This window comes from Haliotis rubra, unplaced genomic scaffold (assembly GCF_003918875.1).
Source record: "Haliotis rubra isolate DU_JTF1 unplaced genomic scaffold, ASM391887v1 Scf7, whole genome shotgun sequence".
Taxonomy (NCBI): domain Eukaryota; kingdom Metazoa; phylum Mollusca; class Gastropoda; order Lepetellida; family Haliotidae; genus Haliotis; species Haliotis rubra.
In genome coordinates this window covers 212,474-232,921 of record NW_025767412.1, presented here as the reverse complement: position 1 = coordinate 232,921, position 20,448 = coordinate 212,474, and the positions used below count along the sequence as shown (strand labels likewise).

At 39.2% G+C, this 20,448-nt stretch overlaps 1 protein-coding gene across 2 annotated transcripts in view; it reads right to left on the bottom strand.

The window, feature by feature from the left end:
* LOC124258685 (hepatocyte growth factor receptor-like) overlaps nucleotides 1-18,964 on the bottom strand; it is a 43,646-nt gene extending 24,682 nt beyond the window's left edge. The window contains exons 1-9 of one of the 2 annotated variants that reach the window (XM_046692756.1): nucleotides 18,854-18,964; nucleotides 17,669-17,770; nucleotides 15,256-16,534; nucleotides 14,297-14,491; nucleotides 13,834-13,959; nucleotides 9,334-9,504; nucleotides 6,995-7,140; nucleotides 4,330-4,468; nucleotides 3,183-3,322 (exon numbers count right to left, since the gene is read on the bottom strand). In XM_046692756.1, the coding sequence (XP_046548712.1) occupies nucleotides 3,183-3,322; nucleotides 4,330-4,468; nucleotides 6,995-7,140; nucleotides 9,334-9,504; nucleotides 13,834-13,959; nucleotides 14,297-14,491; nucleotides 15,256-16,329 (1,991 nt within the window). In that variant the 5' untranslated portion in view covers nucleotides 16,330-16,534; nucleotides 17,669-17,770; nucleotides 18,854-18,964. The remainder of the gene's footprint in view (nucleotides 1-3,182; nucleotides 3,323-4,329; nucleotides 4,469-6,994; nucleotides 7,141-9,333; nucleotides 9,505-13,833; nucleotides 13,960-14,296; nucleotides 14,492-15,255; nucleotides 16,535-17,668; nucleotides 17,771-18,853) is intronic. The other variant, XM_046692755.1, reaches the window with a different exon arrangement.
* Nucleotides 18,965-20,448: the final 1,484 nt, after the last annotated feature.

Here is a 20,448-nt window from a genome sequence, read left to right as displayed (position 1 = left end):
TCACACACACCATTTCAATATTTACAATACTTTCAGGGCACATTCATACTATTTCACACATGCCATTTCAATATTTACCATGCTTCCAGGGCACATTCATACTATTTCACACATAACATTTCAATATTTACCATGCTTCCAGGGCACATTCATACTATTTCACACATAACATTTCAATATTTACCAGGCTTCCAGGGCACATTCATACTATTTCACACATAACATTTCAATATTTACCATGCTTCCAGGGCACATTCATACTATTTCACACATGCCATTTCAATATTTACCATGCTTCCAGTGCACATTCATACTATTTCACACATAACATTTCAATATCTACCATGCTTCCAGGACACATTCATACTATTTCACACATAACATTTCAATATTTACCATGCTTCCAGGGCACATTCATACTATTTCACAAACACCATTTCAATATTTACCATGCTTCCAGGGCACATTCATACTATTTCACACAGACCATTTCAATATTTACCATGCTTCCAGGGCACATTCATACTATTTCACAAACAACATTTCAATATTTACCATGCTTCCAGGGCACATTCATACTATTTCACACATACCATTTCAATATTTATTACCCACGTGGTCAACGTATGGGTAGTTGCATATTAATCTCGTACGTCACCCGATTGTCGTATCGCGTTGACCTGTGTAGTAACGACTTGACCTGAAATTCTAACGATTTGATTGGATAACCGATGACCTCTCAATTAGGTCACATTCTGACGTAACTATTTTTTCATTCATAACAAACACAGTGAATTCATTCATTCTACAACTTAAATGCATTGTGGGAATGTAAACATTGCGAACGTTGCCGTGTCGCTGTTTAATTGGGAGTCGAACTGAGACATTATATCTGTCGAAAAACATAAACGCAATGTTTCCACCAGTGATGTTAGCCGAATAAAGCAACTGGAAACCAAGAAACGTGGTGCAATGGAGTAGTTTACTGTAGGAGGCTGTACGAGGCGATGACAACTGACATGCATCGTGACGTCGGTTACCATGGCAGTGACGTCATTAGTGTGACGTCATGCAAATATTGTACTACAGTACAAAACTCTTCCGCAACCTCTTTATGAAACCGGTTTCGGGTTTGAAACCAAAAACATAACAAAAATACGCTTATTTTGTCAATTTAAATGCATGTAAGACGTGGGTAATAAATAAAATAATACTTTCATTACACGAAGGTCTCGTGACCTTCCTATGTTATCTGACCTCGCCAAGCTCGGTCAGATACCATAGGAAGGACACTCAAGCTTCGTGACCTTCCTATGTTACCGTAACGACTTGACCTTCCTATATAAAGCTGACCCTCTTTCGCTCGGTCAGATACCATAGGAAGGACACTCGTTTCGTATAATTCATATGTAATGAGACCTCGTGTAGTATTCTCTATTTACAATGCTTCCAGGGCACATTCATACTATTTCTCAAACACCATTTCAATATTTACCAGGCTTCCAGGGCACATTCATACTATTTCACACATAACATTTCAATATTTACCAGGCTTCCAGGGCACATTCATACTATTTCACACATAACATTTCAATATTTACCAGGCTTCCAGGGCACATTCATACTATTTCACACATAACATTTCAATATTTACCAGGCTTCCAGGGCACATTCATACTATTTCACAAACACCATTTCAATATTTACCATGCTTCCAGGGCAAATTCATACTATTTCACACATGCCATTTCAATATTTACCGTGCTTCCAGGGCAAATTCATACTATTTCACACGTGCCATTTCAATATTTACCATGCTTCCAGGGCACATTCATACTATTTCACAAACAACATTTCAATATTTACCATGCTTCCAGTGCACATTCATACTATTTCACACATAACATTTTCACACACATTTACCAGGCTTCCAGGGCACATTCATACTATTTCACACATAACATTTCAATATTTACCATGCTTCCAGGGCACATTCATACTATTTCACACATAACATTTCAATATTTACAAGGCTTCCAGGGCACATTCATACTATTTCACACATAACATTTCAATATTTACCATGCTTCCAGGGCACATTCATACTATTTCACACACACACATTTCAATATTTACCATGCTTCCAGTGCACATTCATACTATTTCACACATAACATTTCAATATTTACCATGCTTCCAGGGCACATTCATACTATTTCACACATGCCATTTCAATATTTACCATGCTTCCAGGGCACATTCATACTATTTCACACATAACATTTCAATATTTACAATGCTTCCAGGGCACATTCATACTATTTCACAAACACCATTTCAATATTTACCAGGCTTCCAGGGCACATTCATACTATTTCACACATACCATTTCAATATTTACCATGCTTCCAGGGCACATTCATACTATTTCACAAACAACATTTCAATATTTACCATGCTTCCAGGGCACATTCATACTATTTCACACATAACATTTCAATATTTACAATGCTTCCAGGGCACATTCATACTATTTCACACATAACATTTCAATATTTACCAGGCTTCCAGGGCACATTCATACTATTTCACACATACCATTTCAATATTTACCATGCTTCCAGGGCACATTCATACTATTTCACACATAACATTTCAATATTTCAATGCTTCCAGGGCACATTCATACTATTTCACACATACCATTTCAATATTTACCATGCTTCCAGGGCACATTCATACTATTTCACACACACCATTTCAATATTTACTATGGCACACACAATAAGCATTGATTCAATCCCTGGTAGTGAAGATGGTTACCAGTCCGGAGCACTTGCTACACAGTGGACAGACAGTCAGAACTGGCTACCTGAGGACTATGTCTGGAGCACACAGTGGACAGACAGTCAGAACTGGCTACCTGAGGACTATGTCTGGAGCACACAGTGGACAGACAGTCAGAACTGGTAACCTGAGGACTATGGCTGGAGCACACAGTGGACAGACAGTCAGAACTGGCAACTTGAGGACTATGTCTGGAGCACACAGTAGACAGACAGTCAGAACTGGCTACCTGGGGACTATGTCTGGAGCACACAGTGGACAGACAGTCATAACTGGCTACCTGAGGACTATGTCTGGAGCACACAGTAGACAGACAGTCATAACTGGCTACCTACCTAAAAATGTCACAGCTAAAGTTGTAGGCCACTGTGACGCTGTGTTCACTGCCAACATTAAGGTTATCTCCCTTGATGGTGATGTTGGTCCCGCCAGATATCGGGCCATGTTTGGGGCTGAAGGATGCTAGTGACACATTCTGGGAACAGAAGGTAGGTACATTACAATTACAGTGCTAAAAGTGACAACAGCGATGAAATAAGTAATAGAGGCACGGACGGAGTGAAAAATATGTCAGTAAATCTCAACAAGGATATTATTCATTTTCACTTTATGCTGATTGGCTAAGCTGTCGCAATAGTTTGGCTGTTTTTACAATCTGCCAACATTACCATAGCAATGTCATAGCATATGACGTAACTCATGTATCAGCACCAAGTCTGGTATTGTCACAGTATAGTCCAGGGTCAAAATAGTGTCACTTAGTTCTGTAGCTCGTCTGAATTATGATGAATAAATGGCAGCCATTTTGTTAATCACATCTGTTTTTCGGAAAGCTTTTTAGCGACGCAGGCCACAGAATCATCCCTATAACGTTTCATCTCAACAGGTCGTGTAGTGTAAGGGAAGATTTTGGTTAACAATAGACAGATGGATGGACAGACAGAACGTCAAGAAATAATGTCATTGAATTTCAGCTGAGCTAAAAAGCAATTCAACCAGCTCGAAAAAAAAGAAACTCAACCTGATAATGGCTGAGTGATTTGGTTCCATCAGATTAACTGCTGCTAGTCTTATCAAACAATTTGTCAATCAGGGAATATATCCTCAATATACCAGGAACCAAACATTTGTCATGGTCTGTATCTTCAGGGTTTGCGACTCACTACACATCCATTTCTTTCATCTTCACATGTTACTGACTAATCAAACATTGAGATTAGGACAAAAGGAAATAGGTAGGGGAGGTAACTCTTATGGTGATATTGGCAATCCAACAAGAGACTAGCTTGTAACTCACGTTCTGATTGGTACATTAGAATGAAGAGCAAATCAAATGACAGTGAAGGGCTAATGAAATTGCAAGAACTACCAACATTGAACGAGGGGTTGAACTTGGGTTACCAGGATGCAAACCCCGGAGACAAACAAGATGAACACTTGTATGACCAGAGATTCATTTGACTTTAACTTGCTCACTTGTACCTTGAATGTAAATTGCTGTTTCGATTCTGCTATTCCAGAGACAGAGTATGGCCTCTCAGCATCTGTATATATGTCTTCGACCTCCACTCGAACAATCCTGCCAATTTCATTCTTAGTAGCCCTTGTGATGCATACAAACCTAAAAATAGTTGAACAACATTTAGAGTACATACAAGGAATATGATAAGACAAGATCAGCATACAAACCTAAAAATAGTTGAACAACATTTAGAGTACATACAAGAATATGATAAGTACATACCTAAAAATAGTTGAACAACAAGGAATATGATAAGACAAGATCAGCATACAAACCTAAAAATAGTTGAACAACATTTAGAGTACATACACGGAATATGATAAGACAAGGTCAGCATACAAACCTAAAAATAGTTGAACAACATTTAGAGTACATACAAGGAATATGATAGAGACAAGGTCAGCATACAAACCTAAAAATAGTTGAACAACATTTAGAGTACATACAAGGAATATGATAAGACAAGGTCAGCATACAAACCTTAAAATAGTTGAACAACATTTAGAGTACATACAAGGAATATGATAAGACAAGGTCAGCATACAAACCTAAAAATAGTTGAACAACATTTGATAGAGTTGAACAGTACAAGAATATGATAAGACAAGGTCAGCATACAAACATACACGGAATATGATGAGACAAGGTCAGCATACAAACCTAAAAATAGTTGAACAACATTTAGAGTACATACACGGAATATGATGAGACAAGGTCAGCATACAAACCTAAAAATAGTTGAACAACATTTAGAGTACATACACGGAATATGATAAGACAAGGTCAGCATACAAACCTAAAAATAGTTGAACAACATTTAGAGCGGAATATGATGAGACAAGGTCAGCATACAAACCTAAAAAATAGTTGAACAACAAACCAGAATATGATGAGACAAGGTCAGCACACAAACCTAAAAATAGTTGAACAAAATAGAATATTGAGAACAACAGTTGAACAACATTTAGAGTACATACATGGAATATGATGAGACAAGGTCAGCATACAAACCTAAAAATAGTTGAACAACATATGATAAGACAAGGTCAGCATACAAAAGGAATATGATAAGACAAGGTCAGCATACAATAGCAAAAAAATTTATAAACAAAATAGAACAAGCAGTTGTCACTAAGGTGACATAATCCCCCGCTGCAAATTATCAAATCAAACTTAAAGAGTAGTGAAAGTGAAGGTTGTAGTTTAAGATGGAGTTAAATGTCAACAAAAACATGACCAGTTAACCTCTCTTGATATTTGCTCTGCTCTGAAGCTGTTCAAACACACAAATATTTTCAAGACTCACTTGGACCTTGACATGAATGTCATGGTGTATGAAATATGCAAAAAATAGTAATAGAGAAATTGCTTATCAAAAATCATTCAAGAGAAGTCTTGAAAATCTATGAAGAAAATCCAGTAAACCATTCTTGAGATATCTTGCTGACAATCTTAACTGAAATCTTCAAAGTGTCGCTGTGACCTTGACAATTATGTGAAGGTCACCAAACTCGACTGGGCCCTGCACCTTCCCTATGTGAAGCTTGGTGTCATATATGAAGAAACTCCAGTGAACCATTCTTGAGGTATCTCGCTGACAAGCTTAACATGCAGGCTAACATGCTGAAATCTTCAAAGTGTCGTCATGACCTTGAAAATTATGGGAAGGTCACCAAAATAGAAGTAGGACAATAACAAAGTAGAAGTGAGTAACCTTGGTAACCACATAATAATCTGCTTCAAAGTCAAAGAGTTATCAGGACCTGCTCAGAGGATATTCAGCCCTAAGTCAGTGTCTTAAATGTCACAAAATTCGATATTCACCCACAGTGGTAACCACTGATGACATTGTTGTGCCAATGGTGAGGTGACATCAATACACAATGCCATTTAGAGTGAGTGAGTGAGTGAGTGAGTGAGTGAGTGAGTGAGTGAGTGAGTGAGTGAGTGAGTGAGTGAGTGAGTGAGTGAGTGAGTATGGTTTTATGCCACTTTTAGCAATATTACAGGAATATCATGGCAGCGGACACAAGAAATGGGCTTCAGACATTGTAATTTGTACCCATGTGGGGAATCGAACCCAGTTCTTCAGCATGACCAGCCGACGCTTTCCCCATTAGGCTACCCCACCGGCCATTTAGAAAGTGAATAAATGTAACTTATGTTATATTTAGGATTACACTTTCTGAGTAAAGAACAGATTCTCGTACTTTTGGGGGTTGAGTTCCATCTGGAGATTGGAACCCACACTTTCAAAGTCAGGCACCAAATCGCCATCACGCAAAGTCAGCCATCAAACCCACTCAGCCACTGTGATTTCCAAAAAATGGAAGTCTGACAACTGGTGGTCCAGATGACATAACTCCTCCGAAGTCACATTTGGAATCCCAAATATAAGATATAATCGCCCTTCAAAACAATTTATACAAGAACCTCTTATGTTTATGCAAACAATTTAGAGTGTGGGCCACATAAATCTTGGCTGACAGCTAACATATCCCTTCATATAACTGCAATATTACACTGTGCTGTGTTAAACAACGAGGATTAAGTAACAAGCAATTAACACAATGACCTAGACCTTTGCAATCGGCTTGAACGTTGACAGACAGACATCAGACTTACTTTTCTGGTGACCACCCTTTCTGTACATCACACTCAACATCGGATATCTTGATGGTATGAGAAACACTGCTTCTCCTCCCCCCGAGGTTCTTCCCCGTGATGGTGAGTTTGGTGCCCCCGGCGGTCGGGCCTGACACAGGGGATATCTGCAATGTATACAGTACAGATTGACATGTGAAAGATAGTCTAAGAAGAGTGTGTCAGGTTTGACTCCGCTTTCCACAATATCACAGGGAATCCTGACAGCAGCAATAACCACCTCTACAGAATGTAGAGCACACTGTGTATATCAGCTATACTACACCAATTTATGCAATGTATGTAAATTATTACACACACATGTAAAATATTTAAATATCCTTAATACACACAGTAGACTGTAGACAAACAACAGAGACTCATTGTTCAACACAATGTTACACTCGTCCGACCCATTCTATTATAAGCCAATCAGGAACCAGAAGTGGGGAAGTGGGTGTGGCCTACTGCACAGTTTACAAAACATTTTGATTGGTTAGTCAACCGAATGCTACAGAATCACTTGCAATTTATGTACCGGTACATTAAACTACAATTATACTGTACTTCCTTATACATATTTCCACTAACTGTACTTCCTTATACATATTTCCACTAACTGTACTTCCTTATACATATTTCCACTAACTGTACTTCCTTATACATATTTCCACTAACTGTACTTCATTATACATATTTCCACTAACTGTACTTCCTTATACATATTTCCACTAACTGTACTTCCTTATACATATTTCCACTAACTGTACTTCCTTATACATATTTCCACTAACTGTACTTCCTTATACATATTTCCACTAACTGTACTTCCTTATACATATTTCCACTAACTGTACTTCCTTATACATATTTCCACTAACTGTACTTCCTTATACATATTTCCACTAACTGTACTTCCTTATACATATTTCCACTAACTGTACTTCCTTATACATATTTCCACTAACTGTACTTCCTTATACATATTTCCACTAACTGTACTTCCTTATACATATTTCCACTAACTGTACTTCCTTATACATATTTCCACTAACTGTACTTCCTTATACATATTTCCACTAACTGTACTTCCTTTTACATATTTCCACTAACTGTACTTCCTTATACATATTTCCACTAACTGTACTTCCTTATACATATTTCCACTAACTGTACTTCCTTATACATATTTCCACTAACTGTACTTCCTTATACATATTTCCACTAACTGTACTTCCTTATACATATTTCCACTAACTGTACTTCCTTATACATATTTCCACTAACTGTACTTCTTATACATATTTCCACTAACTTCCTTATACATATTTCCACTAACTGTACTTCCTTATACACATTTACTGTACTTCCTTATACATATTACCACTAACTGTACTTCCTTATACATATTTCCACTAACTGTACTTCCTTATACATATTTCCACTAACTGTACTTCCTTATACATATTTCCACTAACTGTACTTCCTTATACATATTTCCACTAACTGTACTTCCTTATACATATTACCACTAACTGTACTTCCTTATACATATTTCCACTAACTGTACTTCCTTATACATATTTCCACTAACTGTACTTCCTTATACATATTTCCACTAACTGTACTTCCTTATACATATTTCCACTAACTGTACTTCCTTATACATATTTCCACTAACTGTACTTCCTTATACATATTTCCACTAACTGTACTACCTTATACATATTTCCACTAACTGTACTACCTTATACATATTTCCACTAACTGTACTACCTTATACATATTTCCACTAACTGTACTTCCTTATACATATTTCCACTAACTGTAATTCCTTATACATATTTCCACTAACTGTACTTCCTTATACATATTTCCACTAACTGTACTTCCTTATACATATTCCCACTAACTGTACTTCCTTATACATATTTCCACTAACTGTACTTCCTTATACATATTTCCACTAACTGCACTTCCTTATACATATTTCCACTAACTGTACTTCCTTATACATATTTCCACGAACTGTACTACCTTATACATATTTCCACTAATTGTACTACCTTATACATATTTCCACTAACTGTACTTCCTTATACATATTTCCACTAACTGTACTACCTTAAACATATTTCCACTAACTGTACTTCCTAATACATATTTCCACTAACTGTACTTCCTTATACATAATTCCACTAACATATACACCAAGTGGCCAGGGCCAAAACAGCAGTTTCTGATATCAGTTTGCCAAGAGTGTGTTGGTTATAAACATCATATTTACAGTAGTCAGCAAAGCCAAGGGAATTGCGACCCACCTGATCCACGGAAGGCGGGCACTCGTCTCGTTTCCAGTCTGAGGTTCTGCTGCATTCACTCACGGTGGTACAGGCATCAACGCACCAGCCGCAGCCAATCGGATCCCCGCTGACGAGGCACTGGTCACAGTCTTTGTGCACACGACAAGAGTCAACAGGGAACCGTACAACCTGTCATAAAATATTATGTAGGTATCAACTTGATAAATGATATGCCTATGTCATAAAATTAGATCTTGTTTGTTGTTCAATGCTGCACTCAGCAATATTCCAGCTATAAGTAAGTGGTTTGGAAGTAATCGAGTCAAGACTAGACAATCCAGTGATCAACATCATGAGCATTGATCAACGCAAATTCAGATACGATGACATGTGTCAACCAAATCATCAAGCTCTTCTGACAAATATGGCTTGCTGAAGACCAATTCTAGCCGTGTCAGGTTTATTTATTCCATGGAAGCATCGGAAGTATGGTCTAAACAAACAATCCAGTGGTGAAACATGACTCAACAGTCGATGACATATCCCCCTGATCTTGTGTGATTTAAACATGGAGTTTCGCTACTTATACCCAACCTTTGGTATCGCCTTTTCACACCAGTAAAAAAAATAACTGAAGCCATTCATTATGTTTCAGCATCTCTACTTATCAGCAGGCACCAGTTGATCACAAGACTGATCTGTGGAGGACGTTTCATCAAGAAATATTATACAGTTTTGGAGTACTGCTCTAGAATCGAACACAGCCCTCATCTTCAGTGCAAGTCAACTTCATGGGGACAAAACATTAAAGACAATAAAAATCTCCAATTATGAAATGGCTACAGTTCACCACTACAGACTGACGAACATGCTGATCGCCATACTCCCTTTGGCAGACTCATCAGGAGGTCCATTAGTAGGTTCATTTGGAGGCTCCATTAGTAAGCTCATCACAAGGCTCTTATCAGGAGGTCCATTATTAGGCTCCATTGATAGGCTCATAAGATTGACTGAGTTTGGTTTTACCCCGCTTTTAGCAATATTCCAGCAACATCACGGCGGGGGACACCAGAAATGGGCTTCACACATTGTACCCCTGTGGGGACTCATTAGAAGGCTCCATTAGTAGGCTCAATTGATTGGCTCATTAGAAGGCTCTTTTTGCAGGCTCCATTAGCAGGCTCCATTGATAGGCTCATTACAAGGCTCTTTTAGCAAGCTCATTAGAAGGCTCCATTTGTTGGGTCCATTGATAGGCTCATCACAAGGCTCTTTTAGCAGGCTCATTAGTAGGCTCCATTAGCAGGCTCCATTGATAGGCTCATTACAAGGCTCTTTTAGCAAGCTCATTAGAAGGTTCCATTAGTAGGCTCCATTGATAGGCTCATCACAAGGCTCTTTTAGCAGGCCCCATTAGTAGGCTCCATTGATAGGCTCATCACAAGGCTCTTTTAGCAAGCTCATTAGAAGGCTCCATTAGTAGGCTCATCACAAGGCTCTTTTAGCAGGCTCATTAGTAGGCTCCATTAGTAGGCTCCATTGATAGGCTCATCACAAGGCTCTTTTAGCAGGCTCCATTGATTGGCTCATCAGGAGGCTCCATTAGCAGGTGACTTGTTATCACTATACAGAGTTCAGTTTGTGCAGTACAAAGCAGTTGAGCTGATGAGCACTGCTCTATCTGTACTGTCTGGCTAGAATGACACAGATTACAGGAATTCAGGATTTGAACCACCTCATAACTGGCTGGGTTTAGGGGGCTCATTAGCAACCTCCATTGTCAGGCTCATTGAGAGGCTCCATTAGTAGGCTCATTGAGAAGCTCCATTGTCAGGTTCATTGAGAGGCTCCATTAGTAGGCTCATTGAGGGGCTCCATTAGTAGGCTCATTGAGAAGCTCCATTGTCAGGTTCATTGAGAGGCTCCATTAGTAGGCTCATTGAGAGGCTCCATTAGTAGGCTCATTAGAGGCTCCATTGTCAGGCTCATTGAGAGGCTCCATTGTCAGGCTCATTGAGGCTCCATTAGTAGGCTCATTGAGAGGCTCCATTTAGGCTCATTGAGAGGCTCCATTGTCAGGCTCATTGAGAGGCTCCATTAGAAGGCTCATTTGAGAGGCTCCACTGTCAGGCTCATTGAGAGGCTCCATTGTCAGGCTCATTGAGAGGCTCCATTAGTAGGCACATTGAGAGGCTCCATTAGTAGGCACATTGAGAGGCTCCATTAGTAGACTCATTGAGAGGCTCCATTAGTAGACTCATTGAGAGGCTCCATTAGTAGGCTCATTGAGAGGCTCCATTAGTAGACTCATTGAGAGGCTCCATTGTCAGGCTCATTGAGAGGCTCCATTAGTAGACTCATTGAGAGGCTCCATTAGTAGGCACATTGAGAGGCTCCATTAGTAGACTCATTGAGAGGCTCCATTGTCAGGCTCATTGAGAGGCTCCATTAGTAGGCTCATTGAGAGGCTCCATTAGTAGGCTCATTGAGAGGCTCCATTGTCAGGCTCATTGAGAGGCTCCATTGTCAGGCTCATTGAGAGGCTCCATTGTCAGGCTCATTGAGAGGCTCCATTGTCAGGGTCATTGAGAGGCTCCATTGTCAGGCTCATTGAGAGGCTCCATTAGTAGGCTCATTGAGAGGCTCCATTAGTAGGCTCATTGAGAGGCTCCAATGTCAGGCTCATTGAGAGGCTCCATTGTCAGGGTCATTGAGAGGCTCCATTAGTAGGCTCATACCTTGTTTCCAGTGAGATAATACAGACAGCTTTGTGTGGTTCAATACAATTATCTCTTGTGACCGAGAACAACATACCTTGTTTCCAGTGAGATAATACAGACATCTTTGTGTGGTTCAATACAATTATCTGTTGTGGCGAGAACAACATACCTTGTTTCCAGTGAGATAATACAGACAGCATTGGGTGGTTCAATACAATTATCTCTTGTGGCGAGAACAACATACCTTGTTTCCAGTGAGATAATACAGACAGCTTTGTGTGGTTCAATACAATTATCTGTTGTGGCGAGAACAACATACCTTGTTTCCAGTGAGATAATACAGACAGCATTGGGTGGTTCAATACAATTATCTCTTGTGGCGAGAACAACATACCTTGTTTCCAGTGAGATAATACAGACATCTTTGTGTGGTTCAATACAATTATCTGTTGTGGCGAGAACAACATACCTTGTTTCCAGTGAGATAATACAGACAGCTTTGTGTGGTTCAATACAATTATCTGTTGTATGGAGAACAACATACCTTGTTTCCAGTGAGATAATACAGACAGCATTGTGTGGTTCAATACAATTATCTCTTGTGGCGAGAACAACATACCTTGTTTCCAGTGAGATAATACAGACAGCTTTGTGTGGTTCAATACAATTATCTCTTGTGGCGAGAACAACATACCTTGTTTCCAGTGAGATAATACAGACAGCTTTGTGTGGTTCAATACAATTATCTCTTGTGGCGAGAACAACATACCTTGTTTCCAGTGAGATAATACAGACAGCTTTGTGTGGTTCAATACAATTATCTCTTGTGGCGAGAACAACATACCTTGTTTCCAGTGAGATAATACAGACAGTATTGTGTGGTTCAATACAATTATCTGTTGTACAACATACCTTGTTTCCAGTGAGATAATACCTTGTTTCCAGTGAGACAGCTTTGTGTGGTTCAATACAATTATCTCTTGAACAACATACCTTGTTTCCAGTGAGATAATACAGACAGTATTGGGTGGTTCAATACAATTATCTGTTGTGACGAGAACAACATACCTTGTTTCCAGTGAGATAATACAGACAGTATTGGGTGGTTCAATACAATTATCTGTTGTGATGAGAACAACATACCTTGTTTCCAGTGAGATAATACAGACAGTATTGGGTGGTTCAATACAATTATCTGTTGTGATGAGAACAACATACCTTGTTTCCAGTGAGATAATACAGACAGCAATTATTGTTGTTCAGTTTGAGAACAACATACCTTGTTCAGTGAGATAATACAGTATTGGGTGGTTCAATACAATTATCTCTTGTGGCGAGAACAACATACCTTGTTTCCAGTGAGATAATACAGACAGCATTGGGTGGTTCAATACAATTATCTGTTGTGACGAGGACAACATACCTTGTTTCCAGTGAGATAATACAGACAGCTTTGTGTGGTTCAATACAATTATCTGTTGTGGCGAGAACAACATACCTTGTTTCCAGTGAGATAATACAGACAGCATTGGGTGGTTCAATACAATTATCTCTTGTGACGAGAAGAACATACCTTGTTTCCAGTGAGATAATACAGACATCTTTGTGTGGTTCAATACAATTATCTCTTGTGGCGAGAACAACATACCTTGTTTCCAGTGAGATAATACAGACAGCATTGGGTGGTTCAATACAATTATCTGTTGTGACGAGAACAACATACCTTGTTTCCAGTGAGATAATACAGACAGCATTGGGTGGTTCAATACAATTATCTGTTGTGGCGAGAACAACATACCTTGTTTCCAGTGAGATAATACAGTGATCGTGTGTCCTCCACCAGCACCATGTCTCTTTCAATTGGTTTAGGGTCAGGCAGAGTGAAAGTCATGTAATTCCGAGCCCCAGTCTTTGTAATCATCACCTGTGAAAATGAAAAAAACTCATTTTCCATGATCCACAAGTCAGTTCCCACACTCACTCACTCTCCCACTTCCATACCAGTGAAGATCCCAGTTGTGTAGAACGGTGCTCATGATGTTGATCACTAGATTGTCTAGTCCAGAATCGATTATTTACAGACCACCATGTGCACCATGTCATATAGCTGGAATATTGCTGAGTGTGGCGTTAAACAACCAACCAACCAGCCCTACTTCCAACCCTCCCCACCACCCCCACTCATCTCTCTCTCACACACACGCACATTAACACTAACACACACTTACACTAACACACACTAACACTAACACCAGACTAACCTTATGCAGTGAGCCATCTTTAGTGCCAATGATGACATACTGCTGGTCATTGTCCTGAGTTCCGACAACGGCAGTGATGTGTTTGCTAAAGGAGGACCCTGACTCAGGGAAGAATGGCTCCTGTTCAATGGCCAGATCAGAGTCAGCCTGGATGCCAGGGTTGGTGCCGGTACCACACTTTTCGTCAGGCATCGCCTGGAAACAATAAGTGAACTGCATTTTGATACATCAGGATTCATGTAATTATTGCTTACTCAGCTGAATATGAGACTGAGAAAAAAAAGAGCTGTTTCAAAATATTCACAGTTATTGCAAATTAAAACCTAACATGGACCATGTAGACAAAGATATTTCCTCAAAAGTCAAGGTAACTATTTAATCTGAAGGAAATCAAGCACTGTCATATGACAAGGGTTATATAATGTAAATCTGGCCCCGATTTCTCGAAACTAACTTAAGTCTGAGTTTTGACTTAAGTTAGAGTTCTTACTCAAATTTGAGAAAACGCAGGAAAATGCATTTCCCAGATTGAACTGAAATCGATATTAAACTCAAACATGGTAGACAATTTGAGTTTGGTGGATAGATTACTTAAGTTGTTTGGGCATTTTTATTTTAAAAATGCAGTTGAGTTAAAAATTCATCTGTTTCAAACTCAGTTTGAAATTTGAGTTAAAACTTAAGTCTGTTTTGAGAAAACGGGGCCAGGGCATATAAGCATGGGATGCAACCCTGTTCAACAAATTTCAGGTGTTTAGTCTGAAATGAAGCTAATGTATGAAATATGATCCCCATATGCCACTTATCACGGGATGAGTGATTCACTTCACCTTACAACAGTACTACTGCACTAACTGCCCAGCTCCGGCAATGTTATGTAAATAGTGTTCCCATGGTTAAAAATCACTCACTTACCCCTAAAGAGCTAATATTTTAAAACTTCACTACATCCTACTTACTTCTTGTTTGCATGTCCGACTGGTTGTGTTATACACCCAATCAGGTCGAGTTCCACGTTCAGAACTGTAGCATTTTTTCTGCACATCATGGAATATACTTTCAATAACTCCAATGCTGTACCTACAGATCGCAAATCCCTGCTTTTCGTTCAGATCAGTTGAGGCTGGTTCTGTGATGCCTGCTGCTACGTACAGGACACTGCTGATAACGTCGCTGCTTTCCGTGAAGTGAGCAGCTGTCGCCCGGTTGTATTTTACATCATGTCGAAAACACTTCAATTCAATTTCCATGTACGAGTAGTATAACTGGTCACTTTGGCAAATACGCAAAAGTTTCGTCACTACAGAATTAAGTGAGGTGATTTTCTGTTGTTGAACAGTGATGAAATATGTGAAGTTGTTGTGTTCAAAGCCGTAAAGAAATTCCATATGATATGATGCTTTAATAGCCTCAAAAATATCCAAAGCAGAAAATAGACGTATCTGTGTATCATATTTCAAATATTTAATTTGGAATGTATCTCGATACTGTTCGACAAATCTTGTTGACAGAACAGCAGGTGAGAATTCTAATGCACGCTGGTCATACTCTTGACCTACATACAAAAATCCTTTCACTGTTTTGTCAAAGAAAGCGAAGACGGATCTTCTGCTGCCCACAAAATTCTGAATGTCCGACTTATTCATCTGTTTGAAGTTAGCAACATTGGACAGACTATGCACGCTGCACAGACCTTGGGACACAGACCCGCAGACCAACAGTTTCTTCTTGCTTGGGTCTATCTCCAGCACACTCATCAAATTATCTGTCAATGACCTTGACCTTTCACATGGAAGGTCAACTGGAGGACACAGTATATTATCCTCAACGGGACCAGTCACTGTTTCAGAAAGTTTGGTTAAATTAGAATTAAAATGATGAAGGATATTTTTGCCCCCAACAAACAACTGTCCCGTATCTCCATTAATTGTTATTTGTTGCAACGTTGTGTCCTCGTTTCCGATCTCCTGGACTTTATAGAAAGCTATGACAAAGGGCAAGAACAGACCGACTGGTATATATTTCAGAAACATGATGTTCAACTGGCAGTCTCAAGTTGTAAATATCAGAAGTTTCAGCAAAGAATACAGCAACAGATTATGCTTCGTACAGTACTGGGGCCATCGCTACATAAGCACAGTGTTACTACAAACTCAGACGCTCCTTTGGGATTACATAGTTGCTGTTTCCTTGTCTGTGTCTTCTCCGTCATCCTCTAAACTGATGAATTCTGGAAAACTGAAAAATACAGTAATTAGTAAGATTAGAACCTTTATTGTAATATATATATCAACGTTCAAGACTAAGGTTAAAAGATTACTTTCATTACAATAACATGTTTACGTCCCACTGTCTTTGAACATGCTCACATTTATGACCATAACAAACTTAACACATACAGTCCATTTGAATTCATTTGAGACCGATGAATTGCTCACTGACACAAAATCTAAAACAGGCAACAAAAACAAATTTTGCACAGTCACATGAAATCGACAGACCATCTCTGATAATTTGTTAAATAATTTTGGACACAGGAACAAAAAAGTTGTTTAACAAACAAGCATTATTTTGTTGTCAATTTTTGCTATTTCCTACGAGGGGGGAACCACTTGCTGATAGAACAGCCAGGTAATCAACAAGCATGTCTAGTGAAATTTCATTTTCACATCTGGAACTCGCATACCTGGCTGATCTACCAGCAAGTGGTCCCCCCTCGTAAGAAATAGCAAAAAGTGACAACAAAATAATGATCTTTTGTTAAACAACTTTTTTATTCATTGGTCTCAAATGAATTCAAACGGACTTTACCTGGGGTTGTGGACAGGGAGGTTGTGTTGGGGTTGGGTGAGGTTGAGGGGTCAGCAAAATGTGAGTGACAGTCCTACGACCAATCTCACCATCCAACAGCCAGGGAAACAACAAGTTCCATCTTTTAACATCTGGTTTGACGAGGCCGACAGGATTGAAACAGACTTTCAGCCCTCATGTCACATGATCTATCCACAGGACCATGGAGGCCATTTTGAACAATATTTCCGAAAAATCAAGGTTTGGTGACAAGTATTTCAGTAATGTCATTAGACAACAGTTTCCATGTATACCATGCTCCAGTATAATTGTCAATTAAAACATTTCTTGACAATGACAATTAAGTATGAAATCCAAATCAGAAATAATATTTATGTTAATGCTAAATACAAGTTATTTCATATTCAGTAATGTTCAGTATATTAAACCAGGCATATTCAGATGTATTGTATGGTGGCCTAGTGGTTAACACATTAGACTTGTGATCCCAAGTGCTAGGGTTCAAATCCAGTGTAATGGCAAAAACTTTTGTAAATTTAATCAGTAAATATATAGCCTCACTTTCATTATTGATGGTCACATGATCCAATCCTTGCACAAGATCTTCATGCAAAGTCGGATTCACTGTGCTATCCACATGGTCACTTGGCTGTCTGCAAACCTCTCCATACAGCAACACAAATGTGAGTATTCTTAATCATATAATGTGTACTTTACATGACATTTAAATAGCATATGCTGTAGGAATTATCATTGGAAATTTTAACCATTATTATTGTGATCTTTGATAGAAAGCACGTTACTGAAATGCATTGTTTGACAATCTTCAAACGTTTTATCTAATATTTTGAAGTGCTATATTTGATAATCATGAAATCCTATATTTGAAAATTCAGAAAAGCTATATTTAAATGCTGTAATTAATGTATTAGCTAAAAGAATAATTATGTTTCTTTTAGTTTCTTAAACCTCATCGATGGATCGAGTCATGTCAACGATAATAAGCCAATGACTTGTCAACGACTACCAAAAATCGTAACTTTAATAAATCCCTGTCGAAGCGAGTTTTGGAGTTGTGTTCTTGCATCTACAATTTATCTAAAAATTACTTGAAAGTTGAATCCATAAATTATAAAATATGCAACTACAAAAAAAACCGTCCTTTGAAGAAATGTTTTGACAACATTTCAAGGATCACTGTCCTCAGTCTCAGAGTGGAGAGTCAGTTTCGTTTTTCGACACACACAGCAATATTACAGCTATATGGCGGAGGTCTGTATATAATCGAGTCTGGACCAGACAATCCAGTGATAAACAGCATGAGCTTCGATCTGCGCAACTGGGAACCGATGACATGTGTGAACCAAGTCAGCGAGTCTGACCACCCGATCCCGTTAGTTGCCTCTTACGACAAGCATGGGCTACTGAAGACCAATTCTAACCCGGATCTTCACGGGTCCACTGTCGTCAGAACACTATCTTGTACCAGCTGAGCACTACACGTTTCATCAGATGTGCATTTGGTTAGAAAAGCATCGTTGTCAATGCTCAGCTAACACACTCAGCCCACAGTTACCAGATCATTGTCTGTCATCTACCTGTACAGTACATGTATGTCAACGAATAATTGTTTATGTCGGACCATCGGCATTCGGTGCACCTGTTGCACATCTATCGGTATGTTGTCATGAATCAACATGGACAACAAACAGAATAAGTCTATGTAAAAAAAAATGTTCAAAATACCTTTTCATGTGGTTGTTACCTTGTTAAACACAACTTTCCATTGGTAATCACAAGCTTCTGTGCACTTGACATATTATCTGTTTGGGACGGTCCGATCGCCGGAAATCCCGGAAACGTTACTCACTTCATGGTGGTAACGGTGAAATGTGGACTTGGTTTTATACGAAAACAGATTGGAAGCGAATTATGGCAGTGAAGGAAACTCTCCCTCAGCTGACGCATGGTTAGGATCAGGAATCATTGCTGTATATTACTTCCATTGTATTGCCGCTTCACATGCAGTAGACATTTTATCCTTGTTAGACATGCCCAACAGCTGACAATGAATTTGGTTTTACGCCGCTTTTAGCAATATTCCAGTAATATCACGGCGGGGTCACCAGAAATGAGCTTCACACATTGTAGCCATGTGGGGAATCGAATCCGGGTCTTCGACGTGACGAGCGAACGCTTTAACCACTTGCCTACCCCACCGCCCCTACAGTGTACTGAAATACTAACGCTGGGTCTCTTAACATGTATAATTTTGACAGAAACAAATAATTCCTTTTAAAGTGAAAAGGAGCCCCACTCACTCACTCATTGGCTGTTGTAACAGCGCGAGAAATAACACATAGTCTTTGCACGACTTTATATTGATCCACCCGATTCGGTTTAGACTTGATCTTCAGCAATCCATGCTTGTCGTTGGAGGCGTCTAACGGGATTCGGGTGACACATGTCAGCGTATCCCAATTGCGTAGGTCGATGCGCATGATGTCAATCACTGGATCGTCTGGTCCACGCTGTACAAAGAGGAACATATGTGCCCGTGTCCCTTATCATTTCAATATAGTGCTGCTAAACATTCTCGATGTTCCGGCTATGACGTCATAATCTCGATGACGTCACAATGTTATGACGTCGCTGCAATGCAAGTTTAATGGCGCTACCGTGTTCAGAGATGTACATTTTCACTGAGAACTGATGAAGCACTATAGTTTTACTATAGCACTACAGACATTTTGCCCTACATCTAATTTTCAGGATGTCCCGACAGTTTGGAAGACTTGATTTCCGGTGACTGTTTGAATTAAATCTGGTTCAACTGGTCCAGTCAAGTTCAAACCCGAGAACCAATTTGGCAGGTGTTTTCCTGTTGTACAGTGTGGAGTAGATCTGGTCTCGATTTCTCCAACCAAACTCAATTATTTACTCAAATTCAAACCGAGCATGACAATTTGAAACAGCTGAATTTCTGACTCAACTGTATTTCTAAAATAAAACAGCCCAAACAACTCAAGTAACCTATCCACCAAACTCAAATTGTCTACTATGTTTGAGTTAACTATCGATTTCAGGTTATCATGGGAATGCATTTGCGGCGTTTTCTCAGTTTTTAGTAAAAACTCTAACTTAAGTCAAAACTCAGACTTATGTTTGTTTGGAGCAATCTGGGCCTGCACATCAATAGGAACTGCTCACATTTCTTTTGTACTGCACTTGAATCCACGTTGGCTGCGTTTATAGCTCGATCTCTTACATGCTGGCACTACTCTCTCTGCCTGACCGTTGGTAGCTGGATGATAGGGGGACTGAGAGAACATGCTTCACTC